Raw genomic sequence first — 27,054 nt, forward strand, 5'->3', positions numbered from 1 at the left:
TTTACATCATGCCAAACAGTGCCCCTGTTCTCATTATGCCGCACACTTCCCCCTATTCACATCATGCCAAACAGTGCCCTAGTTCATATTATGTCACACACTTCCCCCTGTTTACATCATGCCAAACAGTACCCCTGTTCTCATTATGCCGCACACTGCCCCCTATTCACATCATGCCAAACAGTGCCCTAGTTCATATTATGTCACACACTTCCCCCTGTTAACATCATGGCAAACAGTGCCCCTGTTCTCATTATGCCGCACACTGCCCCCTATTCACATCATGCCAAACAGTGCCCTAGTTCATATTATGTCACACACTTCCCCCTGTTAACATCATGGCAAACAGTGCCCCTGTTCTCATTATGCCGCACACTGCCCCCTATTCACATCATGCCAAACAGTGCCCTAGTTCATATTATGTCACACACTTCCCCCTGTTTACATCATGCCAAACAGTGCCCTAGTTCATATTAAGTCACACACTTCCCCCTGTTTACATCATGCCAAACAGTGCCCTAGTTCATATTATGTCACACACTCCCCCCTGTTTACATCATGCCAAACAGTGCCCCTGTTCTCATTATGCCGCACACTGCCCCCTATTCACATCATGCCAAACAGTGCCCTAGTTCATATTATGTCACACACTTTCCCCTGTTTACATCATGGCAAACAGTGCCCCTGTTCTCATTATGCTGCACACTGCCCCCTATTCACATCATGCCAAACAGTGCCCTAGTTCATATTATGTCACACACTTCCCCCTGTTTACATCATGCCAAACAGTGCCCTAGTTCACATTATGTCACACACTTCCCCCTGTTTACATCATGCCAAACAGTGCCCCTGTTCTCATTATGCCGCACACTGCCCCCTATTCACATCATGCCAAACAGTGCCCTAGTTCATATTATGTCACACACTTCCCCCTGTTTACATCATGGCAAACAGTGCCCCTGTTCTCATTATGCCGCACACTGCCCCCTATTCACATCATGCCAAACAGTGCCCTAGTTCATATTATGTCACACACTTCCCCGTTTACATCATGCCAAACAGTGCCCCTGTTCTCATTATGCCGCACACTGCCCCCTATTCACATCATGCCAAACAGTGCCCTAGTTCACATTATACTGCAGTACCACTATCCACATTTTATTACACTGTAGTGTCCCCAGTTCACATTATGCCACACCGTGCCCCAGGTTCACATTATGCATTCCCACAGCTACTCACCACCCTGTGATCTCAAATCTTGGAACCCGCAGGCTGTAGAAAAATCTTTGAAGGAGTGTCTGCTACACAGCTGCCATACCACTGGTGCCGCCTACAGACCTCTTCTTCTTTCTCTTTGCCTCTCCAAACTCCCATCACAAGGTACTAAATAAGTCAGGAGCCACCTGTGCTCAAACATGGATAGCCTTAAAACCTGGATTATTTGAGTGATTTGAAGAAACACTATGATGATGGATATTGTGTCAGTAATTTAATGATTGTTATAATGTTCTATGTAATGTCATCAGTTACCTCATTAAGGATGACATAGGGCCATATTTATGAGGCAATAATGGAATTATTCGGGTGGGGATAGTTAATGGATGAGCTGTAAACTGTACTTTTAATAAAGGGCAAATATAATCACTAAAATGGTCAGCTGGCAATAATAATCCAGCACCTTTCCCCCTCACCAGCACGGAGCATTAGGTTATTTAATATTGTTAGGTATCCCATAGAATCCTTTTGTAATAAGTCATATGACATAGAGGGGTGGGGCCTGTTTATTCAGTACATACAGACAGACAGACAGACAGAGGACAAAGAGGTACTTGACTACCTAAAATGTATGTCCTTCAGTAAAAGATAGAGTCTCACCATTACGGCTGGTCGGTTTGGTAGGTGGAAATGGAATAGCAACGTCCATAATGGATTGTATGCGTATTTTACATAGTACAAAATGATATTTTATTGCTTGGAGTTTCTACTATTCAAGATTTAAATAACCCAACCATGTAATGTACCTGTGCACACAGTGGGTGGAGCCATTTGTTTATGACAATGCAGCAAATCAATTCAGTAAGTACCACTGATATCACTGTGGTATATGGCAGCAGGACCATTTTACTAAACCAGCGACGGGCCACTGGAAGGAGAGCAACTGCTGACTTTGTAGTAAGTGAGCTCTGATAAGAGAGGTCATACAAGAGCTTCTTTTACAACCTTCTGATCTTCATCTCCATGCACTTAGAGGGGGGCTTCCAATTGCCCAGAACTTTCCCTCCCATTTCCTTGTATTACCGCCTCCACTAAGCAGAGGGCAATAACTGACCTCAAGGGTGCTGGTAGTGGAGGCAGAAGTCATGCAATTTAATATTTTGAACACGGTCCTTGTTCTTTGCTCTGGAGACTCCGCCTTCTAAGAGGGATGTCCCTTCCCCTGCACCGTGTGCTGTTACTACCACTAACAGTAGCTGAAGACAAGATGCTTTATGATGTAGTTCTGGACAGCTTGATATTTTACAGGGGCCTGTGGGGCAGATCAGAGCTTCATGGCTCAGTGGTCACTAATCCCTAGTAAATGAACATTCCACTAGTTACAATGAGCGGGATAGGCTGCAATGTCATCAGGACACACAATGACTACCTCCACTGTGCTGGCATAAAGTCTACATAACTTTAAAGAGCAACCCAGCATCTCAGCCATTACTTCTAAAAGTAGGACCTCTTCTCCTCTGCATCTGTAGCCAAAGTTAAAACGCTGGATTAAAAGAGCATACACCACGTATCAGTGTCCGCATATATACGATTCTGTGGAATTATGAATATGAGTACAGATGTGTCCTGGTTCCTGGCGCCATCTTACTGAAGTCCAGCTCTGAAAGGGTTTGGTCTCCATAGATCTGGTTCGCAACCCATCATCTGCCGTGTGTTTCATTCTGTGCAAATAAGCTCCTCGGTTTGGTCCTGGAACCGTTCATGCATTTCAGTCCTGCCCGTTTACTACGCTGTGACTAAAGGGCCATGCAGGGCGCCTCTCCCGTCTGCTCACAGCGACCCTGGCTTTGATGGATCAGTCTGCATCTGCCTGGGGCTGTCCACTCCAGACTGCATGATTGGAAATAACAAGTCGTCCATGTTTGGCATCACTAAGATTTTCTGTCAAAGAAAACAAAATACCAATCACCATCCAAGTGCACTTTGCCAGTACGTAATATCACATAATATTGCTGCACAGGGTCATGTGTATGACATGAGGTGATCAGCCCATTACAGAGTTTCATAGATGAGCCCACAGCCCCCCTGATGTGTTGCATTGCTCCAGCCCATTACACAATACTGTTAGTTTCTGAATCTGCGATGTAACTGCAATCGCAACGCTGGGCAGCTTTGCGCAGTGCTGGGCCGCCCCAGGGTGCGAGTTGATCAGTAGCAGTTTTTGCAGATTAAGCAAAAACTGCGATAAATTCAGAATAACCCCCAATATGTCTAGTTTTATTTATTTTTTCCATTATTTTTTTAAGCTTTTATATTTATGTAGATGACACTTTGGGGTAGATGTATTAACCTGGAGAATGCATAAGGAAGAGATAAACCAGTGATAAATGCAAGGTGATGAACGCACCAGCCAATCAACTCCTAACTGTTAATTTACATATGGGAGCTGATTGGCTGGTGTGTTTATCACCTTGCATTTATCACTGGTTTATCACTTCCTTATGCATTCTCCAGGTTAATGCATCTGCCCCTTTATTCTTTATCCATTTACCTGTTACAGCAAGTGTTCCACTACAAATACCCAGTGGCAAACGCAGGATTTCTAGAGGGGGGTTTCCAAATGCAATCCATAATCTCCCACTCTGCGGAGCAAGTGCAGGAGTCTGGGGGAGCGGTAGAAGAACCTAGTAATGACCCTGAGCATTGGTACTTTTTATACATTTGATACTGTATGGAATACAGTATTAATATTTAACGCTATAGATTGTCTATAGTATCGGCAGTATCAAACATATTTAAACAATATAAATAAGATAAGTGGTCAGGAAAAGGTTAAACATGCCATACTAAATAAACAAACAAACATAATAGAACCCGTAGTAGACAGAAGTGCACTTTCTAAGCACACATTCTCCCACCTCATGGAAAGGCACTTGTCTCTTCTTCCTGGCAGCTACTTTCATATTATATACCATTGCTATTGTTATAATTTGAGCCACTTGCCAAGAGGAGGGGGGTTTCCAGGCAACCAGAAACGTTTGCGTTTGCCTATGATACCCGATGACTATTTACATCTTAGCTACGTGCATTCCAACACCAGAATGAGCACAGTTAGGACCACTACGGAAGCGAGAGTCATCTACAGTAATGTAAGATTTACATTGACTGATCTCAAACAGTTAATCAAACATGGAGTGTTTCACAAAGGTCCCACACCATATGACGTCCCTCCTCCCCTTATTTGCAGTTATTTGAATACTTTTTATTCCAACTGTTCTTAGGGAAGTGCACTCTGCCCTATCCTGCAGGTCTCCTCTCTCAGGCTACGTACCTGGAACTCATCTAGAAGCTTCTTCTCTATCCACTCGGTCACGTGTATAAATGTCACCTCTCTTTCTCCAAGCTTCGGCCGAACCTTCATCTCCACTTGTGGTGGTGTTCGGAAGCTGTACCTAAAAGGCAGAGTCTGTGATTTTGCCATGAACAACCATGAAACAATTATTGAACAAGATGTTATGTGCAATGCGCTAGAATAATTATTAAGTACTAGTGTTATTCTAGTACACAAATTTGTAGCTATATATAGGATGTGATTGGTTACTTACATCTTCCTCATGTTTGTCTGTAAAAAAATAGTGGATGACAACTGAAGTGTCCTATGTTTGCATATACTGTAATAGTATTGTATTATTGTCATGTCCAGTGGTCAGGTCATGTTGGGGTGTAGTGTCCTATGTCTGTATAGGGTGTAACAGATGTATTATGGTCATGTCCAGTGGTCAGGTCATGTTGATGGTGTAGTGTCCTATGTCTGTATAGGGTGTAATAGATGTATTATGGTAATGTCCAGAGGTCAGGTCATGTTGGGGTGTAGTGTCCTATGTCTGTATAGGGTGTAATAGATGTATTATGGTCATGTCCAGTGGTCAGGTCATGTTGGTGTGTAGTGTCCTATGTCTGTATAGGGTGTAGTAGATGTATTATGGTCATGTCCAGTGGTCAGGTCATGTTGATGGTGTAGTGTCCTACGTCTGTATAGGGTGTAATAGATGTATTATGGTCATGTCCAGAGGTCAGGTCATGTTGGGGTGTAGTGTCCTATGTCTGTATAGGGTGTAATAGATGTATTATGGTCATGTCCAGTGGTCAGGTCATGTTGGTGTGTAGTGTCCTATGTCTGTATAGGGTGTAGTAGATGTATTATGGTCATGTCCAGAGGTCAGGTCATGTTGGGGTGTAGTGTCCTATGTCTGTATAGGGTGTAATAGATGTATTATGGTCATGTCCAGTGGTCAGGTCATGTTGGTGTGTAGTGTCCTTTGTCTGTATAGGGTGTAGTAGATGTATTATGGTCATGTCCAGTGGTCAGGTCATGTTGATGGTGTAGTGTCCTACGTCTGTATAGGGTGTAATAGATGTATTATGGTCATGTCCAGAGGTCAGGTCATGTTGGGGTGTAGTGTCCTATGTCTGTATAGGGTGTAATAGATGTATTATGGTCATGTCCAGTGGTCAGGTCATGTTGGTGTGTAGTGTCCTACGTCTGTATAGGGTGTAATAGATGTATTATGGTCATGTCCAGAGGTCAGGTCATGTTGGGGTGTAGTGTCCTATGTCTGTATAGGGTGTAATAGATGTATTATGGTCATGTCCAGTGGTCAGGTCATGTTGGTGTGTAGTGTCCTATGTCTGTATAGGGTGTAGTAGATGTATTATGGTCATGTCCAGTGGTCAAGTCATGTTGATGGTGTAGTGTCCTACATCTGTATAGGGTGTAATAGATGTATTATGGTCATGTCCAGAGGTCAGGTCATGTTGGGGTGTAGTGTCCTATGTCTGTATAGGGTATAACAGATGTATTATGGTCATGTCCAGTGGTCAGGTCATGTTGATGGTGTAGTGTCCTACGTCTGTATAGAGTGTAATAGATGTATTATGGTCATGTCCAGTGGTCAGGTCATGTTGGGGTGTAGTGTCCTATGTCTGTATAGGGTGTAACAGATGTATTATAGTCATGTCCAGTGGTCAGGTCATGTTGATGGTGTAGTGTCCTACGTCTGTATAGGGTGTAATAATAAGATTTTACTCACCGGTAAATCTATTTCTCGTAGTCCGTAGTGGATGCTGGGACTCCGTAAGGACCATGGGGAATAGCGGCTCCGCAGGAGACTGGGCACAACTAAAGAAAGCTTTAGGACTACCTGGTGTGCACTGGCTCCTCCCACTATGACCCTCCTCCAGACCTCAGTTAGGATACTGTGCCCGGAAGAGCTGACACAATAAGGAAGGATTTTGAATCCCGGGTAAGACTCATACCAGCCACACCAATCACACCGTATAACTCGTGATACTATACCCAGTTAACAGTATGAAATATAACTGAGCCTCTCAACAGATGGCTCAACAATAACCCTTTAGTTAAACAATAACTATATACAAGTATTGCAGACAATCCGCACTTGGGATGGGCGCCCAGCATCCACTACGGACTACGAGAAATAGATTTACCGGTGAGTAAAATCTTATTTTCTCTGACGTCCTTAGTGGATGCTGGGACTCCGTAAGGACCATGGGGATTATACCAAAGCTCCCAAACGGGCGGGAGAGTGCGGATGACTCTGCAGCACCGAATGAGCAAACTCTAGATACTCCTCAGCCAGAGTATTAAACTTGTAGAATTTTGCAAATGTGTTTGACCCCGACCAAGTTGTAAAGCCGAGACCCCTCGGGCAGCCGCCGAAGAAGAGCCCACCTTCCTCGTGGAATGGGCTTTCACTGATCTAGGATGCGGCAGTCCAGCCGCAGAATGTGCAAGCTGAATCGTACTACAGATCCAGCGAGCAATAGTCTGCTTTGAAGCAGGAGCACCCAGCTTGTTGGGTGCATACAGGATAAATAGCGAGTCAGTTTTCCTGACACTAGCTGTCCTGGAAACATAAATTTTCAGGGCCCTGACTACGTCCAACAACTTGGAATCCTCCAAGTCTTTAGTAGCCGCAGGCACTACAATAGGTTGGTTCAAATGAAAAGCTGATACCACCGTAGGGAGAAACTGGGGACGAGTCCTCAATTCTGCCCTATCCATATGGAAAATCAGATAAGGGCTTTTACATGACAAAGCCGCCAATTCTGACACACGCCTGGCCGAAGCCAAGGCCAACAGCATGACCACTTTCCACGTGAGATATTTCAAATCCACGGTTTTAAGTGGCTCAAACCAATGCGACTTTAGGAAATCCAACACCACGTTGAGATCCCAAGGTGCCACTGGAGGCACAAAAGGGGGCTGAATATGCAGCACTCCCTTAACAAATGTCTGAACTTCAGGCAGTGAAGCCAGTTCTTTCTGGAAGAAAACCGACAGAGCCGAAATCTGGACCTTAATGGAACCCAATTTTAGGCCCATAGTCACCCCTGACTGTAGGAAGTGCAGAAAACGGCCCAGCTGAAATTCCTCCGTTGGGGCCTTCCTGGCCTCACACCACGCAACATATTTTCGCCATATGCGGTGATAATGGTTTGCGGTCACTTCTTTCCTAGCTTTAATCAGCGTAGGGATGACTTCTTCCGGAATGCCCTTTTCCTTCAGGATCCGGCGTTCAACCGCCATGCCGTCAAACGCAGCCGCGGTAAGTCTTGGAACAGACAGGGCCCCTGCTGCAGCAGGTCCTGTCTGAGCGGCAGAGGCCATGGGTCCTCTGAGATCAGTTCTTGAAGTTCCGGGTACCAAACTCTTCTTGGCCAATCCGGAACAATGAGTATAGTTCTTACTCCTCTTTTTCTTACTATCCTCAGTACCTTGGGTATGAGAGGAAGAGGAGGGAACACATAAACCGACTGGTACACCCATGGTGTCACCAGAGCGTCCACAGCTATCGCCTGAGGGTCCCTTGACCTGGCGCAATATCTTTTTAGCTTTTTGTTGAGGCGGGACGCCATCATGTCCACCTGTGGCCTTTCCCAATGGTGTACAATCCTTTGGAAGACTTCTGGATGAAATCTCCACTCTCCTGGGTGGAAGTCGTGCCAGCTGAGAAAGTCTGCTTCCCAGTTGTCCACTCCGGAAATGAACACTGCTGACAGTGCTAACACATGATTTTCCGCCCATCGGAAAATCCTTGTGGCTTCTGCCATCGCCATCCTGCTTCTTGTGCCGCCCTGTTGGTATACATGGGCGACCGCCGTGATGTTGTCTGACTGGATCAGCACCGGCTGGTGTTGAAGCAGGGGTCTAGCCTAACTTAGGGCATTGTAAATGGCCCTTAGTTCCAGAATATTTATGTGTAGGGAAGTCTCCTGACTCGACCATAGTCCTTGGAAGCTTCTTCCCTGTGTGACTGCCCCCCAGCCTCGAAGGCTGGCATCCGTGGTCACCAGGACCCAGTCCTGTATGCCGAATCTGCGGCCCTCTAGAAGATGAGCACTCTGCAGCCACCACAACAGCGACACCCTGGCCCTTGGAGACAGGGTTATCAGCCGATGCATCTGAAGATGCGACCCGGACCACTTGTCCAACAGATCCCACTGGAAGATCCTTGCATGGAACCTGCCGAATGGAATTTCTTCGTAAGAAGCTACCATCTTTCCCAGGACTCGCGTGCATTGATGCACTGACACCTGTATTTGTTTTAGGAGGTCTCTGACTAGAGATGACAACTCCTTGGCCTTCTCCTCCGGGACAAACACTTTTTCCTGTTCTGTGTCCAGAACCATACCCAGGAACAGTAGACGCGTCGTAGGAACCAGCTGCGACTTTGGAATATTCAGAATCCAGCCGTGCTGTTGTAGCACTTCCCGAGATAGTGCTACTCCGACCAACAACTGCTCCCTGGACCTTGCCTTTATAAGGAGATCGTCCAAGTAGGGATAATTATAACTCCCCCTTTTTTTTTTTTTGAAGGAGTATCATCATTTCGGCCATTACCTTGGTTAATACCCTCGGTGCCGGGGACAGACCAACGGCAACGTCTGGAATTGGTAATGACAGTCCTGTACCACAATTCTGAGGTACTCCTGGTGAGGAGGGTAAATGGGGACATGCAGGTAAGCATCTTTGATGTCCAGTGATACCATGTAATCCCCTTCGTCCAGGCTTGCAATAACCGCCCTGAGCGATTCCATTTTAAATTTGAACCTTCGTATATAAGTGTTCAAGGATTTCAATTTTAGAATGGGTCTCACCGAACCGTCTGGTTACGGTACCACAAACATTGTGGAATAGTAACCCTGGCCTTGTTGAAGGAGGGGTACCTTGATTATCACCAGCTGAAAGTACAGCTTGTGAATTGCCGCCAGTACTACCTCCCCTTTCTCCGAGGGCAGCAGGCAAGGCTGATTTGAGGTAACGGCGAGGGGGAGTCGCCTCGAACTCCAGCTTGTATCCCTGTGATACTACTTGCAGAACCCAGGGATCCACCTGTGAGCGAGCCCACTGGTCGCTGAAGTTCCCGAAACGCGCCCCCACCGCACCTGGCTCCACCTGGGAAGCCCCAGCGTCATGCGGTGGACTCAGAGGAAGCGGGGGAAGATTTTTGATCCTGGGAACTGGCTGTCTGGTGCAGCTTTTTTCCCTCTTCCCTTGACTCTGTGCAGAAAGGAAGCGCCTTTGACCCGCTTGCTTTTCTGAAGCTGAAAGGACTGTACCTGATAATACAGTGCTTTCTTAGGCTGTGAGGAAACCTGAGGTAAAAAATTTTCTTCCCAGCTGTTGCTGTGGATACGAGGTCCCAGAGACCATCCCCAACAATTCCTCACCCTTATAAGGCAGATGTGCCTTTTAAAGTCAGCATCACCTGTCCACTGCCGGGTCCCTAATACCCTCCTGGCAGAATGGACATTGCATTAATTCTGGATGCCAGCCGGCAAATATCCCTCTTTGCATCCCTCATATATAAGACTACGTCTTTAATATGCTCTATGGTTAGCAAAATAGTATCCCTGTCCTGACAGGGTAACAGACCACGCTGCAGCAGCACTATCCATGCTGAGGCAATTGCAGGTCTCAGTATAGTACCTGAGTGTGTATATACAGACTTCAGGATAGCCCCCTGCTTTTTATCAGCAGGCTCCTTCAAAGTGGCCGTATCCTAAGACGGCAGTGCCACCTTTTTTGACAAACGTGTGAGCACCTTATCCACCCTAGGGGATATCTCCCAACGTGACCTATCCTCTGGCGGGAAAGGGTACGCCATCAGTAACTTTTTAGAAATTACCAGTTTCTTATCGGGGGAACCCACGCCTCTTCACACACTTCATTCACTCATCTGATGGGGGAACAAAACACAGGCTGCTTTTTCTCCCCAAACATAAAACCCCTTTTTTGTGGTACTTGGGTTAATGTCAGAAATGTGTAACACATTTTTCATTGCCGAGATCATGCAACGGATGTTCCTAGTGGATTGTGTATATGTCTCAACCTCGTCGACACTGGAGTCAGACTCCGTGTCGACATCTGTGTCTGCCATCTGAGGTAGCGGGCGTTTTTTGAGCCCCTGATGGCCTTTGAGACGCCTGGGCAGGCGCGGGCTGAGAAGCCGGCTGTCCCACAGCTGTTACGTCATCCAGCCTTTTATGTAAGGAGTTGACACTGTCGGTTAATATCTTCCACCTATCCATCCACTCTGGTGTCGGCCCCACAGGGGGCGACATCCCATTTATCGGCATCTGCTCCGCCTTCCACGTAACCTTCCTCATCAAACATGTCGACACAGCCGTACCGACACACCGCACACACACAGGGAATGCTCTGATTGAGGACAGGACCCCACAAAGTCCTTTGGGGAGACAGAGAGAGAGTATGCCAGCACACACCAAAGCGCTATATAATACAGGGATTCACACTACCCACAGTGATTTTTCCCTTATAGCTGCTATAATACACAATTTTGCGCCTAAATTTAGTGCCCCCCCTCTCTTTTTAACCCTTTGAGCCTGAAAACTACAGGGGAGAGCCTGGGAAGCTGTCATCCAGCTGCACTGTGAAGAGAAAATGGCGCCAGTGTGCTGAGGGAGATAGCCCCGCCCCTTTTTCGGCTGACTTTCTCCCGCTTTTTTATGGATCTCTGGCAGGGGTATTTTTCACATATATAGCCTCTAGGACTATATATTGTGATTTTTTTGCCAGCCAAGGTGTTAATATTGCTGCTCAGGGCGCCCCCCCCCCCCCCAGCGCCCTGCACCCATCAGTGACCGGAGTGTGAGGTGTGCATGAGGAGCAATGGCGCACAGCTGCAGTGCTGTGCGCTACCTTGTTGAAGACCGAAGTCTTCTGCCGCCGATTTTCAGGACCATCTTCTTGCTTCTGGCTCTGTAAGGGGGACGGCGGCGCGGCTCCGGGACCGGACGATCGAGGTCGGGTCCTGTGTTCGATCCCTCTGGAGCAAATGGTGTCCAGTAGCCTAAGAAGCCCAAGCTAGCTGCAAGCAGGTAGGTTCGCTTCTTCTCCCCTTAGTCCCTCGTAGCAGTGAGTCTGTTGCCAGCAGATCTCACTGAAAATAAAAAACCTAAAAGTATACTTTCTTTTCTAGGAGCTCAGGAGAGCCCCTAGTGTGCATCCAGCTCAGCCGGGCACAAGATTCTAACTGAGGTCTGGAGGAGGGTCATAGTGGGAGGAGCCAGTGCACACCAGGTAGTCCTAAAGCTTTCTTTAGTTGTGCCCAGTCTCCTGCGGAGCCGCTATTCCCCATGGTCCTTACGGAGTCCCAGCATCCACTTAGGACGTCAGAGAAAGATGTATTATGGTCATGTCCAGAGGTCAGGTCATGTTGGGGTGTAGTGTCCTATGTCTGTATAGGGTGTAATAGATGTATTATGGTCTTGTCCAGTGGTCAGGTCATGTTGGTGTGTAGTGTCCTATGTCTGTATAGGGTGTAGTAGATGTATTATGGTCATGTCCAGTGGTCAAGCATGTTGATGGTGTAGTGTCCTACGTCTGTATAGGGTGTAATAGATGTATTATGATCATGACCAGTGGTCAGGTCATGTTGGGGGTGTAGTGTCCTATGTCTGTATAGGGTGTAATAGATGTATTATGGTCATGCCCAGTGGTCAGGTCATGTTGATGGTGTAATGTCCTACGTCTGTATAGGGTGTAATAATAAGAATTTACTCACCGGTAATTCTATTTCTCGTAGTCCGTAGTGGATGCTGGGGACTCCGTAAGGACCATGGGAATAGCGGGCTCCGCAGGAGACTGGGCACTCTAAAGAAAGATTTAGTACTATCTGGTGTGCACTGGCTCCTCCCTCTATGCCCCTCCTCCAGACCTCAGTTAAGGAAACTGTGCCCGAAAGAGCTGACATTACAAGGAAAGGATTTTGGAATCCAGGGTAAGACTCATACTAGCCACACCAATCACACTGTACAACTTGTGATAAACTTACCCAGTTAACAGTATGAACAACAACTGAGCATCACTCAACCGATGCTACATAACCATAACCCTTTGTTAAGCAATAACTATATACACGTATTGCTGAAAGTCCGCACTTGGGACGGGCGCCCAGCATCCACTACGGACTACGAGAAATAGAATTACCGGTGAGTAAATTCTTATTTTCTCTAACGTCCTAGTGGATGCTGGGGACTCCGTAAGGACCATGGGGATTATACCAAAGCTCCCAAACGTCCTGGCAACATAGATCTTCAAAGCCCTGACTACATCAAGCAACATGGAATCCTCCAAATCACGAGTAGCCGCAGGCACCACAATGGGTTGGTTCAAATGAAAAGATGACACCACCTTTGGCAGAAACTGCGGACGAGTCCTCAATTCTGCCCTGTCCATATGGAAGATCAGATATGGGCTTTTACATGACAAAGCCGCCAATTCCGACACACGCCTAGCCGAAGCTAAGGCCAACAGCATGACCACTTTCCACGTGAGATACTTTAGTTCCACGGTCCTAAGTGGCTCAAACCAGTGGGATTTCAGGAAATCCAACACAACGTTAAGATCCCAGGGTGCCACTGGTGGCACAAAAGGGGGCTGAATATGCAGCACTCCCTTAACAAACGTCTGAACCTCAGGCAGTGAAGCCAGTTCTTTTTGAAAGAAAATGGAGAGAGCCGAAATCTGGACCTTTATGGACCCCAATTTTAGGCCCATAGTCACCCCTGACTGTAGGAAGTGCAGGAAACGACCCAGCTGGAATTCCTCTGTAGGGGCCTTCCTGGCCTCACACCAAGCAACATATTTTCGCCATATACGGTGATAATGCTTTGCTGTCACGTCTTTCCTAGCCTTTATCAGCGTAGGAATAACTTCATCCGGAATGCCTTTTTCCGCTAGGATCCGGCGTTCAACCGCCATGCCGTCAAACACAGCCGCGGTAAGTCTTGGAACAGACAGGGCCCTTGTTGCAGCAGGTCCTGTCTGAGAGGCAAAGGCCATGGGTCCTCTGTGCGCATTTCTTGCAGTTCCGGGTACCAAGTCCTTCTTGGCCAATCCGGAACAATGAGTATTGTTCTTATTCCTCTCGTTCTTACTATTCTCAGTACCTTGGGTATGAGAGGAAGAGGAGGAAACACATATACCGACTGGTACACCCACGGTGTCACTAGGGCGTCCACAGCTATCGCCTGAGGGTCCCTTGACCTGGCGCAATATTTAGCTTTTTGTTGAGGCGGGACGCCATCATGTCCACCTGTGGCAGTTCCCATCGGTTTGCAATCAGTTGGAAGACTTCTTGATGAAGTCCCCACTCTCCCGGGTGGAGGTCGTGTATGCTGAGGAAGTCTGCTTCCCAGTTGTCCACTCCCGGAATGAACACTGCTGACAGTGCTTGCACGTGATTCTCCGCCCATCGAAGAATCTTTGTGGCTTCCGCCATTGCCATCCTGCTTCTTGTGCCGCCCTGGCGGTTTACATGGGCGACCGCCGTGATGTTGTCTGACTGAATCAGCACTGGCCGGTTTCGAAGCAGGGGCTCTGCTTGACTCAGGGCGTTGTAAATGGCCATTAGTTCCAGTATATTTATGTGTAGAGAAGTCTCCAGACTTGACCACAGCCCTTGGAAGTTCCTTCCCTGAGTGACTGCCCCCCACCCTCGGAGGCTTGCATCCGTGGTCACCAGGACCCAGTCCTGTATGCCGAACCTGCGGCCCTCGAGAAGGTGAGCACTCTGCAGCCACCACAGAAGAGACACCCTGGCCCTTGGGGACAGGGTGATCAGCCGATGCATCTGAAGATGCGATCCGGACCACTTGTCCAACAGATCCCACTGAAAGATCCTCGCATGGAACCTGCCGAAGGGAATGGCTTCGTATGAAGCCACCATCTTTCCCAGGACTCGCGTGCAGTGATGCACCGATACCTGTTTTGGTTTCAGGAGGTCCCTGACCAGAGATGCTAATTCCTGGGCCTTCTCCACCGGGAGAAACACCTTCTTCTGTTCTGTGTCCAGAATCATACCCAGGAAAAGCAGACACGTCGTAGGAATCAGCTGCGACTTTGGAACATTCAGAATCCAGCCGTGCTGTTGCAACACTTCCTGAGAGAGTGCTACGCTGATCAACAACTGCTCCCTGGACCTCGCCTTTATGAGTAGATCGTCCAAGTACGGGATAATTATAACTCCCTTCTGCCGAAGGAGTATCATCATTTCGGTCATTACCTTGGTAAATATTCTCGGTGCCGTGGACAGGCCAAACGGCAACGTCTGGAATTGGTAATGACAGTCCTGTACCACAAATCTGAGGTACTCCTGGTGAGGTGGATAAATGGGGACATGCAAGTAAGCATCTTTGATGTCCAGCGACACCATAAAATCCCCCTCTTCCAGGCTTGCAATAACCGCTCTGAGCGATTCCATTTTGAACTTGAATTTCTTTATATAAGTGTTCAAGGATTTTAAATTCAGAATGGGTCTCACCGAACCGTCCGGTTTCGGTACCACAAACATTGTGGAATAGTAACCCCTTCCCTGTTGAAGGAGGGGGACCCTGACAATCACTTGCTGGAGGTACAGCTTGCAAATTGCCGCCAGCACTACCTCCCTTTCCATGGGGGAAGCTGGCAAGGCTGATTTGAGATAACGGCGGGGGGGGGGGGGGGGGGGGTCGCTTCGAATTCCAGCTTGTATCCCTGAGAAACAATTTGTATAGCCCAGAGATCCACCTGTGAGCGAACCCACTGGCTGCTGAAGTTTCGGAGACGCGCCCCCACCGCACCTGGCTCCGCCTGTGGAGCCCCAACGTCATGCGGTGGACTTAGTGGAAGCAGGGGAGGACTTTTGTTCCTGGGAACTGGCTGCATGGTGCAGCTTCTTACCTCTACCCTTGCCTCTGGCAAGAAAGGATGCGCCCTTGACTCTCTTGCCTTTCTGGGAACGAAAGGACTGCATTTGATAATACGGTGCTTTCTTAGGCTGTGAGGAAACCTGAGGCAAGAAAGTCGACTTTCCAGCTGTCGCTGTAGACAGAGGTCCGACAGACCGTCCCCGAACAATTCCTCACCCTTATAAGGCAAAACCTCCATGTGTTTTTTAGAATCAGCATCTCCTGTCCATTGCCGAGTCCATAAGACCTTCCTGGCAGAAATGGACATAGCATTAATTCTAGAGCCCAGCAGGCAAATGTCCCTCTGAGCATCCCGCATATATAAGACGACGTCTTTGATATGGCCCAGGGTTAGCAAAACAGTATCTCTGTCGAGGGAATCTATGTCGTCTAACAGAGTATCTGTCCACGCTGCTACAGCACTACACATCCAGGCTGAAGCAATAGCAGGTCTCAGTAGAGTACCAGAGTGTGTATACACTGACTTCAGGATAGCTTCCTGCTTTCTATCCGCAGGCTCCTTTAGGGCGGCCGTATCCTGAGACGGCAGGGCCACCTTTTTAGATAAGCGTATCAGCGCCTTGTCCACCCTAGGGGATGTTTCCCAACGTAACCTGTCCGTTGGCGGGAAAGGGTACGCCATCAGTAACCTCTTAGAAATCACTTATTTCTTATCAGGGGAACTCCACGCTTCTTCACACAACTCATTTAATTCATCAGATGGGGGAAAAGTCACTGGCTGCTTTTTCTCCCCAAACATATAAACCCTCTTGGTATTAACAGGGTTAATCTCAGAAATGTGTAATACATCTTTCATTGCAACAATCATGTATCGGATGGCTTTGGTCATTTTAGACTGTAAATGTGCCTCATCATCGTCGACGCTGGAGTCGGACTCAGTGTCGACATCTGTGTCAACCATCTGAGATATAGGGCGTTTATGAGCCCCTGACGGTTTCTGAGTCGCCTGGGCAGGCGCGGGCTGAGACCCCTGCTGTCCCAAGGCTGCAGCGTCATCAAACCTTTTATGTAAGGAGCTTACATTGTCGTTTAAGACCTTCCACATATCCATCCAATCAGGTGTCGGCCCCGACGGGGACGACCCCACACTTATCTGCCCTTGCTCCGCCTCCACGTAACCCTCCTCATCAAACATGTCGACACAGCCGTACCGACACACCGCACACACACAGGGAGTGCTCAGACTGAGGACAGGACCCCACAAAGTCCTTTGGGGAGACAGAGAGAGAGTATGCCAGCACACACCACAGCGCTATATAACACAGGGATTTTCACTGACAATAAGTGATTTACCCAATAGCTGCTTTATAAGTCTTATTTGCGCCTAAATTTATGTGGCCCCCCTCTCTTTTTAACCCGTCTTGTACCTGGATACTGCAGGGGAGAGCCTGGGGAGCTGCTTCCAGCGGAGCTGTGAAGAAAAAATGGCGCTGGTGTGCTGAGGAAGAAGGCCCCGCCCCCTCAGTGGCGGGCTTCTGTCCCGCTTTCTGTGTAAAAAAATGGCGGGGGTTTTTACATATATACAGTGCCAGACTGTATATATGTATTTTTATGCCAAAAGGTACCACAATTGCAGCCCAGGGCGCCCCCCCCAGCGCCCTGCACCCTACAGTGACCGGAGTGTGTAAGTGTGCTGGGAGCAATGGCGCACAGCTGCGGTGCTGTGCGCTACCTTAATGAAGACAGGAGTCTTCAGCCGCCGATTTCGTCGTCTTCAAGCTTCTGTTCTTCTGGCTCTGCGAGGGGGACGGCGGCGCGGCTCCGGGAACGGACGATCGAGGACAGGTGCCTGTGTTCGAACCCTCTGGAGCTAATGGTGTCTAGTAGCCTAAGAAGCACAAGCTAGCTGCAAGCAGGTAGGTTTGCTTCTCTCCCCTTAGTCCCACGTAGCAGTGAGTCTGTTGCCAGCAGAAGCTCACTGAAAATAAAAAACCTAACAAATACTTTCTTTACTAGCAAGCTCAGGAGAGCCCACTAGGAGCACCCAGCTCTGGCCGGGCACAGATTCTAACTGAGGTCTGGAGGAGGGGCATAGAGGGAGGAGCCAGTGCACACCAGATAGTACCTAATCTTTTCTTTAGAGTGCCCAGTCTCCTGCGGAGCCCGTCTATTCCCATGGTCCTTACAGAGTTCCCAGCATCCACTAGGACGTCAGAGAAAGATGTATTATGGTCTTGTCCAGTGGTCAGGTCGTGTTGGTGTGTAGTGTCCTATGTCTGTATAGGGTGTAGTAGATGTATTATGGTCATGTCCAGTGGTCAAGTCATGTTGATGGTGTAGTGTCCTACGTCTGTATAGGGTGTAATAGATGTATTATGGTCATGTCCAGTGGTCAGGTCATGTTGGGGTGTAGTGTCCTATGTCTGTATAGGGTGTAACAGATGTGTTATGGTCATGTCCAGTGGTCAGGTCATGTTGATGGTGTAGTGTCCTACGTCTGTATAGAGTGCAATAGATGTATTATGGTCATGTCCAGTGGTCAGGTCATGTTGGGGTGTAGTGTCCTACAGTATGTCTGTATAGGGTGTAACAGATGTATTATGGTCATGTCCAGTGGTCAGGTCATGTTGATGGTGTAGTGTCCTTCGTCTGTATAGGGTGTAATAGATGTATTATGGTCATGTCCAGAGGTCAGGTCATGTTGGGGTGTAGTGTCCTATGTCTTTATAGGGTGTAACAGATGTGTTATGGTCATGTCCAGAGGTCAGGTCATGTTGGGGTGTAGTGTCCTATGTCTGTATAGGGTGTAATAGATGTATTATGGTCATGTCCAGTGGTCAGGTCATGTTGGTGTGTAGTGTCCTATGTCTGTATAGGGTGTAATAGATGTATTATGGTCATGTCCAGTGGTCAAGTCATGTTGATGGTGTAGTGTCCTACGTCTGTATAGGGTGTAATAGATGTATTATGGCCATGTCCAGAGGACAGGTCATGCTGGGGTGTAGTGTCCTATGTCTGTATAGGGTGTAATAGATGTATTATGGTCATGGCCAGTGGTCAGATCATGTTGGGGGTGTAGTGTCCTATGTCTGTATAGGGTGTAATAGATGTATTATGGTCATGTCCAGTGGTCAGGTCATGTTGGGGTGTAGTGTCCTATGTCTGTATAGGGTGTAACAGATGTGTTATGGTCATGTCCAGTGGTCAGGTCATGTTGATGGTGTAGTGTCCTACGTCTGTATAGAGTGCAATAGATGTATTATGGTCATGTCCAGTGGTCAGGTCATGTTGGGGTGTAGTGTCCTACAGTATGTCTGTATAGGGTGTAACAGATGTATTATGGTCATGTCCAGTGGTCAGGTCATGTTGATGGTGTAGTGTCCTACGTCTGTATAAGGTGTAATAGATGTATTATGGTCATGTCCAGAGGTCAGGTCATGTTGGGGTGTAGTGTCCTATGTCTTTATAGGGTGTAACAGATGTGTTATGGTCATGTCCAGAGGTCAGGTCATGTTGGGGTGTAGTGTCCTATGTCTGTATAGGGTGTAATAGATGTATTATGGTCATGTCCAGTGGTCAGGTCATGTTGGTGTGTAGTGTCCTATGTCTGTATAGGGTGTAGTAGATGTATTATGGTCATGTCCAGTGGTCAAGTCATGTTGATGGTGTAGTGTCCTACGTCTGTATAGGGTGTAATAGATGTATTATGGCCATGTCCAGAGGACAGGTCATGCTGGGGTGTAGTGTCCTATGTCTGTATAGGGTGTAATAGATGTATTATGGTCATGGCCAGTGGTCAGATCATGTTGGGGGTGTAGTGTCCTATGTCTGTATAGGGTGTAATAGATGTATTATGATCATGACCAGTGGTCAGGTCATGTTGGGGGTGTAGTGTCCTATGTCTGTATAGGGTGTAATAGATGTATTATGGTCATGCCCAGTGGTCAGGTCATGTTGATGGTGTAGTGTCCTACGTCTGTATAGGGTGTAATAGATGTATTATGGTCATGTCCAGAGGTCAGGTCATGTTGGGGTGTAGTGTCCTATGTCTGTATAGGGTGTAATAGATGTATTATGGTCATGTCCAGTGGTCAGGTCATGTTGGTGTGTAGTGTCCTCTGTCTGTATAGAGTGTAATAGATGTGTTATGGTCATGTCCAGTGGTCAAGTCATGTTGGAGGCGTAGTGTCCTATGTCTGTATAGAGTGTAACAGATGTATTATGGTCATGTCCAGTGGTCAGGTCATGTTGGGGTGTAAGTCCTATGTCTGTATAGGGTGTAATAGATGTATTATGGTCATGTCCAGTGGTCAGGACATGTTGGGGTGTAGTGTCCTATGTCTGTATAGAGTGTAATAGATGTATTATGGTCATGTCCAGTGGTCAGGTCATGTTGGGGGTGTAGTGTCCTATGTCTGTATAGAGTGTAATAGATGTATTATGGTCATGTCCACTGGTCAGGTCCTGTTGGGGGTGTAGTGTCCTATGTCTGTATAAAGTGTAATAGATGTATTATGGTCATGTCCAGTGGTCAGGTCATGTTGGGGTATAGTTCCTATGTCTGTATAGGGTGTAACAGATGTATTATGGTCATGGCCAGTGGTCAGGTCATGTGGGGGTGTAAGTCCTATGTCTGTATAGGGTATAATAGATGTATTGTGGTCATGTCCAGTGGTCAGGTCATGTTGGGGTGTAAGTCCTATGTCTGTATAGGGTGTAATAGATGTATTATGGTCATGGCCAGTGGTCAGGTCATGTTGGGGTATAGTGTCCTATGCCTGTATAGAGTGTAATAGAATTATATTATGGTCATGGCCAGTGGCCAGGTCACGTTGGAGGTGCAGTGTCCTATGTCTGTATAGTATGTAATAGAAGTATTATGTTCATGACCAGTGGTCAGGTCATGTTGGAGGCGTAGTGTCCTATGTCTGTATAGAGTGTAATAGATGTATTATGGTCATGTCCAGTGGTCAGGACATGTTGGGGTGTAGTGTCCTATGTCTGTATAGGGTGTAATAGATGTATTATGGTCATGTCCAGTGGTCAGAACATGTTGGGGTGTAGTATCCTATGTCTGTATAGAGTGTAATAGATGTATTATGGTCATGTCCAGTGGTCAGGTCATGTTTGGGGTGTAGTGTCCTATGTCTGTATAGAGTGTAATAGATGTATTATGGTCATGTCCACTGGTCAGGTCATGTTGGGGGTGTAGTGTCCTATGTCTGTATAGAGTGTAATAGATGTATTATGGTCATGTCCAGTGGTCAGGTCATGTTGGGGTATAGTGTCCTATGCCTGTATAGAGTGTAATAGAATTATATTATGGTCATGGCCAGTGGTCAGGTCATGTTTGGGGTGTAGTGTCCTATATCTGTATAGAGTGTAATAGATGTATTATGGTCATGTCCAGTGGTCAGGTCATGTTGGGGTGTAGTGTCCTATGTCTATATAGGGTGTAATAGATGTATTATGGTCATGTCCAGTGGTCAGGTCATGTTGGGGGTGTAGTATCCTATGTCTGTATAGAGTGTAATAGATGTATTATGGTCATGTCCAGTGGTCAGGTCATGTTGGGGTATAGTTCATATGTCTGTATAGGGTGTAATAGATGTATTATGTTCATGGCCAGTGGTCAGGTCATGTTGGGGTATAGTTCATATGTCTGTATAGGGTGTAATAGATGTATTATGTTCATGGCCAGTGGTCAGGTCATGTTAGGGTGTAGTGTCCTATGTCTGTATAGGTTGTAATAGATGTATTATGGTCATGTCCAGTGGTCAGGTCATGTTGGGGGTGTAGTATCCTATGTCTGTATAGAGTGTAATAGATGTATTATGGTCATGTCCGGTGGTCAGGCCATGCTGTGGTGTAGTGTCCTGTCTGTATAGAGTGTAATAGATGTATTATGGTCATGTCTAGTGGTCAGGTCATGTTGGGGGTGCAGTGTCCTATGTCTGTATAGAGTGTAATAGATGTATTATGGTCATGTCTAGTGGTCAGGTCATGTTGGGGGTGCAGTGCCCTATGTGTGTATAGAGTGTAATAGATGTATTATGGTCATCTCTAGTGGTCAGGTCATGTTGGGAGTGCAGTGCCCTATGTCTGTATAGGGTGTAGTAGATGTATTATGGTCATGTCTAGTGGTCAGGTTATGTTGGGGGTGCAGTGCCCTATGTGTGTATAGAGTGTAACAGATGTATTATGGTCATGTCCAGTGTTCAGGTTATGTTGGGGGTGTAGTGTCCTATGTCTGTATAGGGTGTAATAGATGTATTATGGTCATGTCCAGTGGTCAGGCCATGTTGGGGGTGTAGTGTCCTATGTCTGTATAGGGTGTAATAGATGTATTATGGTCATGCCCAGTGGTCAGGTCATGTTGGGGTGTAGTGTCCTATGTCTGTATAGAGTAATAGATGTATTATGGTCATGGCCAGTGGTCAGGTCATGTTAGGGTGTAGTGTCCTATGTCTGTATAGAGTGTAATGGAATTGTATTATGATGATGTCCAGTGGTCAGGTTATGCTTGGTAAGGTGTAGTGTCCTCACACAATGCAAACACCTTCATTGGTGAACATTTACCATATGCGGTCTGTAGGCGGAGGGGGGACATTCACAGCCAAAGTCCCCCCAAGCTCCTGAAACTCAACAGTCAGCAGCAGGGGGGTGTTGGACACCTCCTCTATTTTCCTCTTAATATATTCATTCTCTGTTGCTTTTTGGAAATATCGAGACTTGGCGATTTTATCTACGAAGCGGAGGATCCTGCGGCTCGTGCTGTTTCCACCTGTAAAGCTGCAGAATAACAATCAGCTGTAGAACATCTTTACATCACTCGCATCAGTCAGAACAATATCCAGCACTGACGTCTAGTTTTAAATCCTGTCTGTAACATTCATAGACAAAACCACCCCAAATAAACACACCAGTCCCACAACTCATGTTAGGCACTAGTGTGCTCCCTGCAGAGCTGGAACTGTCAATCATAATGATTGGCGCTCCCTCTGACAATCAGAGGCCCTAGCATGCACTGTATATTATATATAAGAGTAGAGCAAATTAAAATTACAGTAATATTGGAATACAAATTAAGTATTTTTTTTTTTTAGTCTGAGTTCAAGGTAACTTTGTGTTCCGCCAAGAATATCTAGACTGTCCCCAGCAATATTTACTGTAGTGGATATAATATACTGTAGTAGTAATGTAATATACTGTGATTATGTCTTGAAATATACCTATGGGGTATGACGGGATGTAATAAAGTCTGATTTTGGCGGCTGTACGGGATGCTGGCCCAACTTGGACGTTTTTTAAAGGGGCAATTATGTACAAGGCTAAACTATACCGTGTACGTAATTGCCCCTTTAAAAAAAAAGTCACAGTTCGTCGGGAACCCCACAAGGCTGCCAAACTCGTACTTCATTTCATCCCGCCCATGGGGTCATTTATCTCCTGGTACCATATGAAGATATTGTACATAATAAAGTAATAAAAATGTGTTCTTCATATATTGAAAATAAATACATCCAAAATCACAATTTGTGCCAAAATTAGCTGTAGATATTTACAAATATATGATGTTCAATTGTCTTAATGACACTTGTGTATAGGAATTATTGGCTATGGGAGGATATCTGGGAAACTGGGATGCCATAATTATCGGTGAAGAACATCACAACCGCACATCACCAGTAAATGAATACCCCCCTTATAATGATTCAAGGATGGTATATAATGAATTTTAACAATGGGGTTGGGGTATGCAGCACCTCTCAGCATTATTCAGGTTGGCTCTGTCCCCCAAGATTCCTGTTGTCTCTGCCACTGGGATCTCTTCATCTTCCGATGAGCCGGCACTGGAGGATTCCTCGTCACTATCGGTGAAAATCCTGGCTCTTGGCATCATTGCACTGCAATACATCAACATGATAACAATAATGAAACCAAAATTATTTTCACAAGAGATCCTCAACATCATCATTTCTCCAGTGGGTCCAGTGTCAATGTTGGCGCCTGAAGGTTGGGAGAAGGAGCTCTCTTAGTTGAGATCCACCCATTGTTAACCTTAGTATGGAGGCTACATGGTTTGTTACAACCTCAGTCTAGTACGGATGGATTGACCGGCAAGTGAGACGTGTGGAGCAAAATATTTCTTTAAAAGTGAACTGCCCCCAAATCCAGGAAACGGGTATGGGTTTAAGGGGATAAAATAAAAAACACATTTTCACTTTCTTTCCATACTAGTTCACCACATTCACCGGGATTCTGGCTTGATCTTATGGTCCCACGCTGCTCTAACTCTCCACATTCTGTTGAAAGTCGACTGGCGAAGATGTCTTCCCGTTCACCCGAATGGGAAATTCATTTGTATGGGTCGGTCACAGGGGACAGTCATCAACACCCAGAGTATAAAGGACAGGGCTAGGGGCCCAGCGGTGCATTTTGGCAGGGGCCTTGTGACACTGCCTTTCCCTCTCAGGTGCTGTGCACTACTGCCCAAAAAGAAAGGCGAGGGGGATCTGCTGCACTCAGTAGAGGTACTCCAGCCTCCGTTATAGAGAACATATCTGGGGCATCAGGTGGGAAGTTGGGGCCTCAGATGACCCAACATTGGCAGGTTCCATTCATCTTTGGTGAATGTAGTGCCCGCATCCCCTGCACCCATCGGGATACGGTCGTTAGGTCGACACCACTTAGGTCGAAAGTCTATAGGTCGACCACTAAAGGTCGACATGCATTAGGTCGACAGGGACACTAGGTCGACATGGTCATTAGGTTGACATGTGCTAGGTCGACAGGTCGAAAGGACAACATGAGTTTTTCTAATTTTTTTTTACATTTTCTGGACTTCTTCATACTTTACGATCCACGTGGACTACAATTGGGAGCGGTAATCTATGCCGAGCTCCGTGGTAGCGGAGCAAGGCACCTTGCCCGAAGCCACGAGCCATGTGAGGGGACACGGTGCACTAATTGGGGTTCCCCGTAACTTTATGTCGACCTTTTGACCTGTCGACCTTTTGACCTGTCGACCTAGCACATGTCGACCTAATGTCCATGTCACCTAGTGTCCCTGTCGACCTAATGCACGTCGACCTATAGTGGTCGACCTAATGACTGTCAAACTAAGTTGGGTCGACCCAACGACCCATACCCCACCCATGTCAGTTCTGCCACTATACTGACCTGCTGCCTGATAGACTAAGGGCATGAAATAAGATCAGACCTGAAAATCAAAATGATCATATTGCTGGCAAAATTTGCCGGTCTTGTATGGTAAGATTTAGACATTGCAATCTTCCTCTGTATTTTGTATAAGATTAAGGGCGAGGGGACTCATGTCAAAGCCTGCGCACTGTTACTCTCCTCCTGTACCGCAATGTTTCTGGACATATTGCATAGAGCCTACATGTCCCCACACCTGAGGTTTCTGATAGGAGACTCGCCAAATTCCAATTGTTATACATGTGGAACTCTACTTTTGCCTTGGGCATGTCCCGTGATTTGAGGCTTTTGGCTCCAGGTTCATGCATATTCTATAGGAAATTTGGTCAGTTGTATTCCCTTTACACCTGTATGTTCTCTGTGTGGAATACTCCCCCCCCCCCCCCCCCCCTCCAAGGGGTAATTCAGACATGATCGCTAGGGTGCGTTTTTTGCATCCCTGCGATCAGGTAGTCGCCGCCTACAGGGGGAGGGGGAAATCGCTGTGCAGGTGTGCGATCGCATGTGCAGGACAGCTGCACAAACAGTCTCTGCACAGTCCAGGACTTACTCAGCCGCTGCGATGATCTGGGCCGGAGCCGACATCATGAATCCTCCCACAAAACGCCGGGTCCCTCCTGCGTTTTTCCGGACACTCCCTGAAAATGGTCAGTTGCCACCCAGAAACGCCCTCTTCCTGTGAATCTTCTTGAGATCGCCGGTGCGATTGGATTTTTCGCACCGTCCTGTTGCTTTCCGTCGCTGTGGACCATCGCACCTGCGCATTTCGGTGCATACGCATTTCAGACTTGATCGCCCGCTGTGCGAAAACGCACAGCATCAATCAGGTCTGAATTAGCCCTTCAATTGCCTTTGGGTTTTTCCTGCAGCCGCGGGGTTTTGCTATTCAATTGCAGGACTCAAAATGGGATGCAGTGATTTATATATAAATTACCAACGTAATTTTTCACGAACCTCCAGAGCAAGTCTAATTTTTCCTGAAATGCTTATTTTTTGGAAAAATCACTGGAACTTGCTCTGGCACCCCAGGAGCATCCACCCTGAGGTGGGAAAATAGGATTTTAATTACCTACCGGTAAATCCTTTTCTCGTAGTCCGTAGAGGATGCTGGGGTCCACATTAGTACCATGGGGTATAAACGGGTCCACTAGGAGCCATTGGCACTTTAAGAGTTTGAGAGTGTGGGCTGTCTCCTCCCTGTATGCCCCTACTTCCAGACTTAGTCTAGAAACTGTGCCCGAGGAGACGGACAACTTCGAGAGAAGGATTTTACACAGATAGTGGCGAGATTCACACCAGCTCAGACTAAGCTAACCCGCTTGAAAAATCAGCAATGGCTGAACAAGATTACTTAACCAAGTAACAAAAGAGTACTTAACCAAGAACTAAGCAGTACTGAACTAAGTAACCACTGCAGGATCATGAAGCGCTGGGCGGGTGCCCAGCATCCTCTACGGACTACGAGAAAAGGATTTACCGGTAGGTAATTAAAATCCTATTTTCTCTTACGTCCTAGAGGATGCTGGGGTCCACATTAGTACCATGGGGATGTACCAAAGCTCCCAGAACGGGAGGGAGAGCGCGGAGGCTCCTGCAGAAATGACTGCCCAAACTTCTGGTCCTCAGAGGCCAAAGAATAGAACTTGTAGAACTTTGCAATCGTGTTCAACCCAGACCAAGTAGCCGCTCAGCAAAGCTGTAAAGCCGAGACACCCCGGGCAGCCGCCCAGGAAGAACCCACCTTACGAGTAGAGTCGGCCTTAACAGATGTAGGGCACGGCAATCCTGCCGTAGAATACGCATGCTGGATAGTGAACCTGATCCAGCGAGAGATAGTCTGCTTAGAAGCAGAACACACAAGTTTCTTGGGATCATACAGGACAAACAGACAGTCCGATTTTCCGTGACGAGCAGTCCTCTTCACATAGATTTTTGGAGCCCTTTCAACATCCAGGGACTTTGATGAAATTGAGGAGTCAGTAGCAACTGGCACCACAATAGGTTGGTTGATATGAAATGCTGACACAACCTTCGGAAGGAACTGCTGACCGGAGCTCAGCTCTATCTTCATGAAAGATCAAGTAGGAGCTCTTACAAGACAAAGCCCCCAACTCCGACACACGTCTAGCAGAAGCTAAGGCCAACAAAGTGACAGCCTTCCACGTGAGAAACGTGACCTCAACTTCCGGCAGAGGCTCGAACCAATCCGATTGGAGGAACTGTAACACCATGTTAAGATCCCAGGGCGCCGTAGGCGGCACAAAGGGAGGCTGGATGTGCAGAACCCCTTTCAAGAAAGTCTGAACCTCAGGGAGAACAGCCAATTGTTTCTGGAAGAAAATGGATAGGGACGAAATCTGGACCTTTACGGATCCCAAC

At 47.1% G+C, this 27,054-nt stretch overlaps 1 protein-coding gene across 3 annotated transcripts in view; it reads right to left on the reverse strand.

Moving 5' to 3' along the window:
• Positions 1-1,763: 1,763 nt before the first annotated feature.
• Positions 1,764-27,054, reverse strand: part of LOC134945565 (testis-expressed protein 2-like) — a 102,592-nt gene continuing 77,301 nt past the window's right edge. For 2 of the 3 annotated variants that reach the window (XM_063934929.1, XM_063934928.1), the window contains 4 exons: positions 23,220-23,360; positions 22,033-22,245; positions 4,547-4,667; positions 1,764-3,156 (listed from right to left, as the gene is read on the reverse strand). In XM_063934929.1, the coding sequence (XP_063790999.1) occupies positions 3,046-3,156; positions 4,547-4,667; positions 22,033-22,245; positions 23,220-23,360 (586 nt within the window). In that variant the 3' untranslated portion in view covers positions 1,764-3,045. Of the gene's footprint in view, positions 3,157-4,546; positions 4,682-22,032; positions 22,246-23,219; positions 23,361-27,054 lie in introns of those variants that run through there. The other variant, XM_063934930.1, reaches the window with a different exon arrangement.

Source organism: Pseudophryne corroboree, chromosome 7 (assembly GCF_028390025.1).
Source record: "Pseudophryne corroboree isolate aPseCor3 chromosome 7, aPseCor3.hap2, whole genome shotgun sequence".
In the NCBI taxonomy this organism is placed as follows: Eukaryota; Metazoa; Chordata; class Amphibia; order Anura; family Myobatrachidae; genus Pseudophryne; species Pseudophryne corroboree.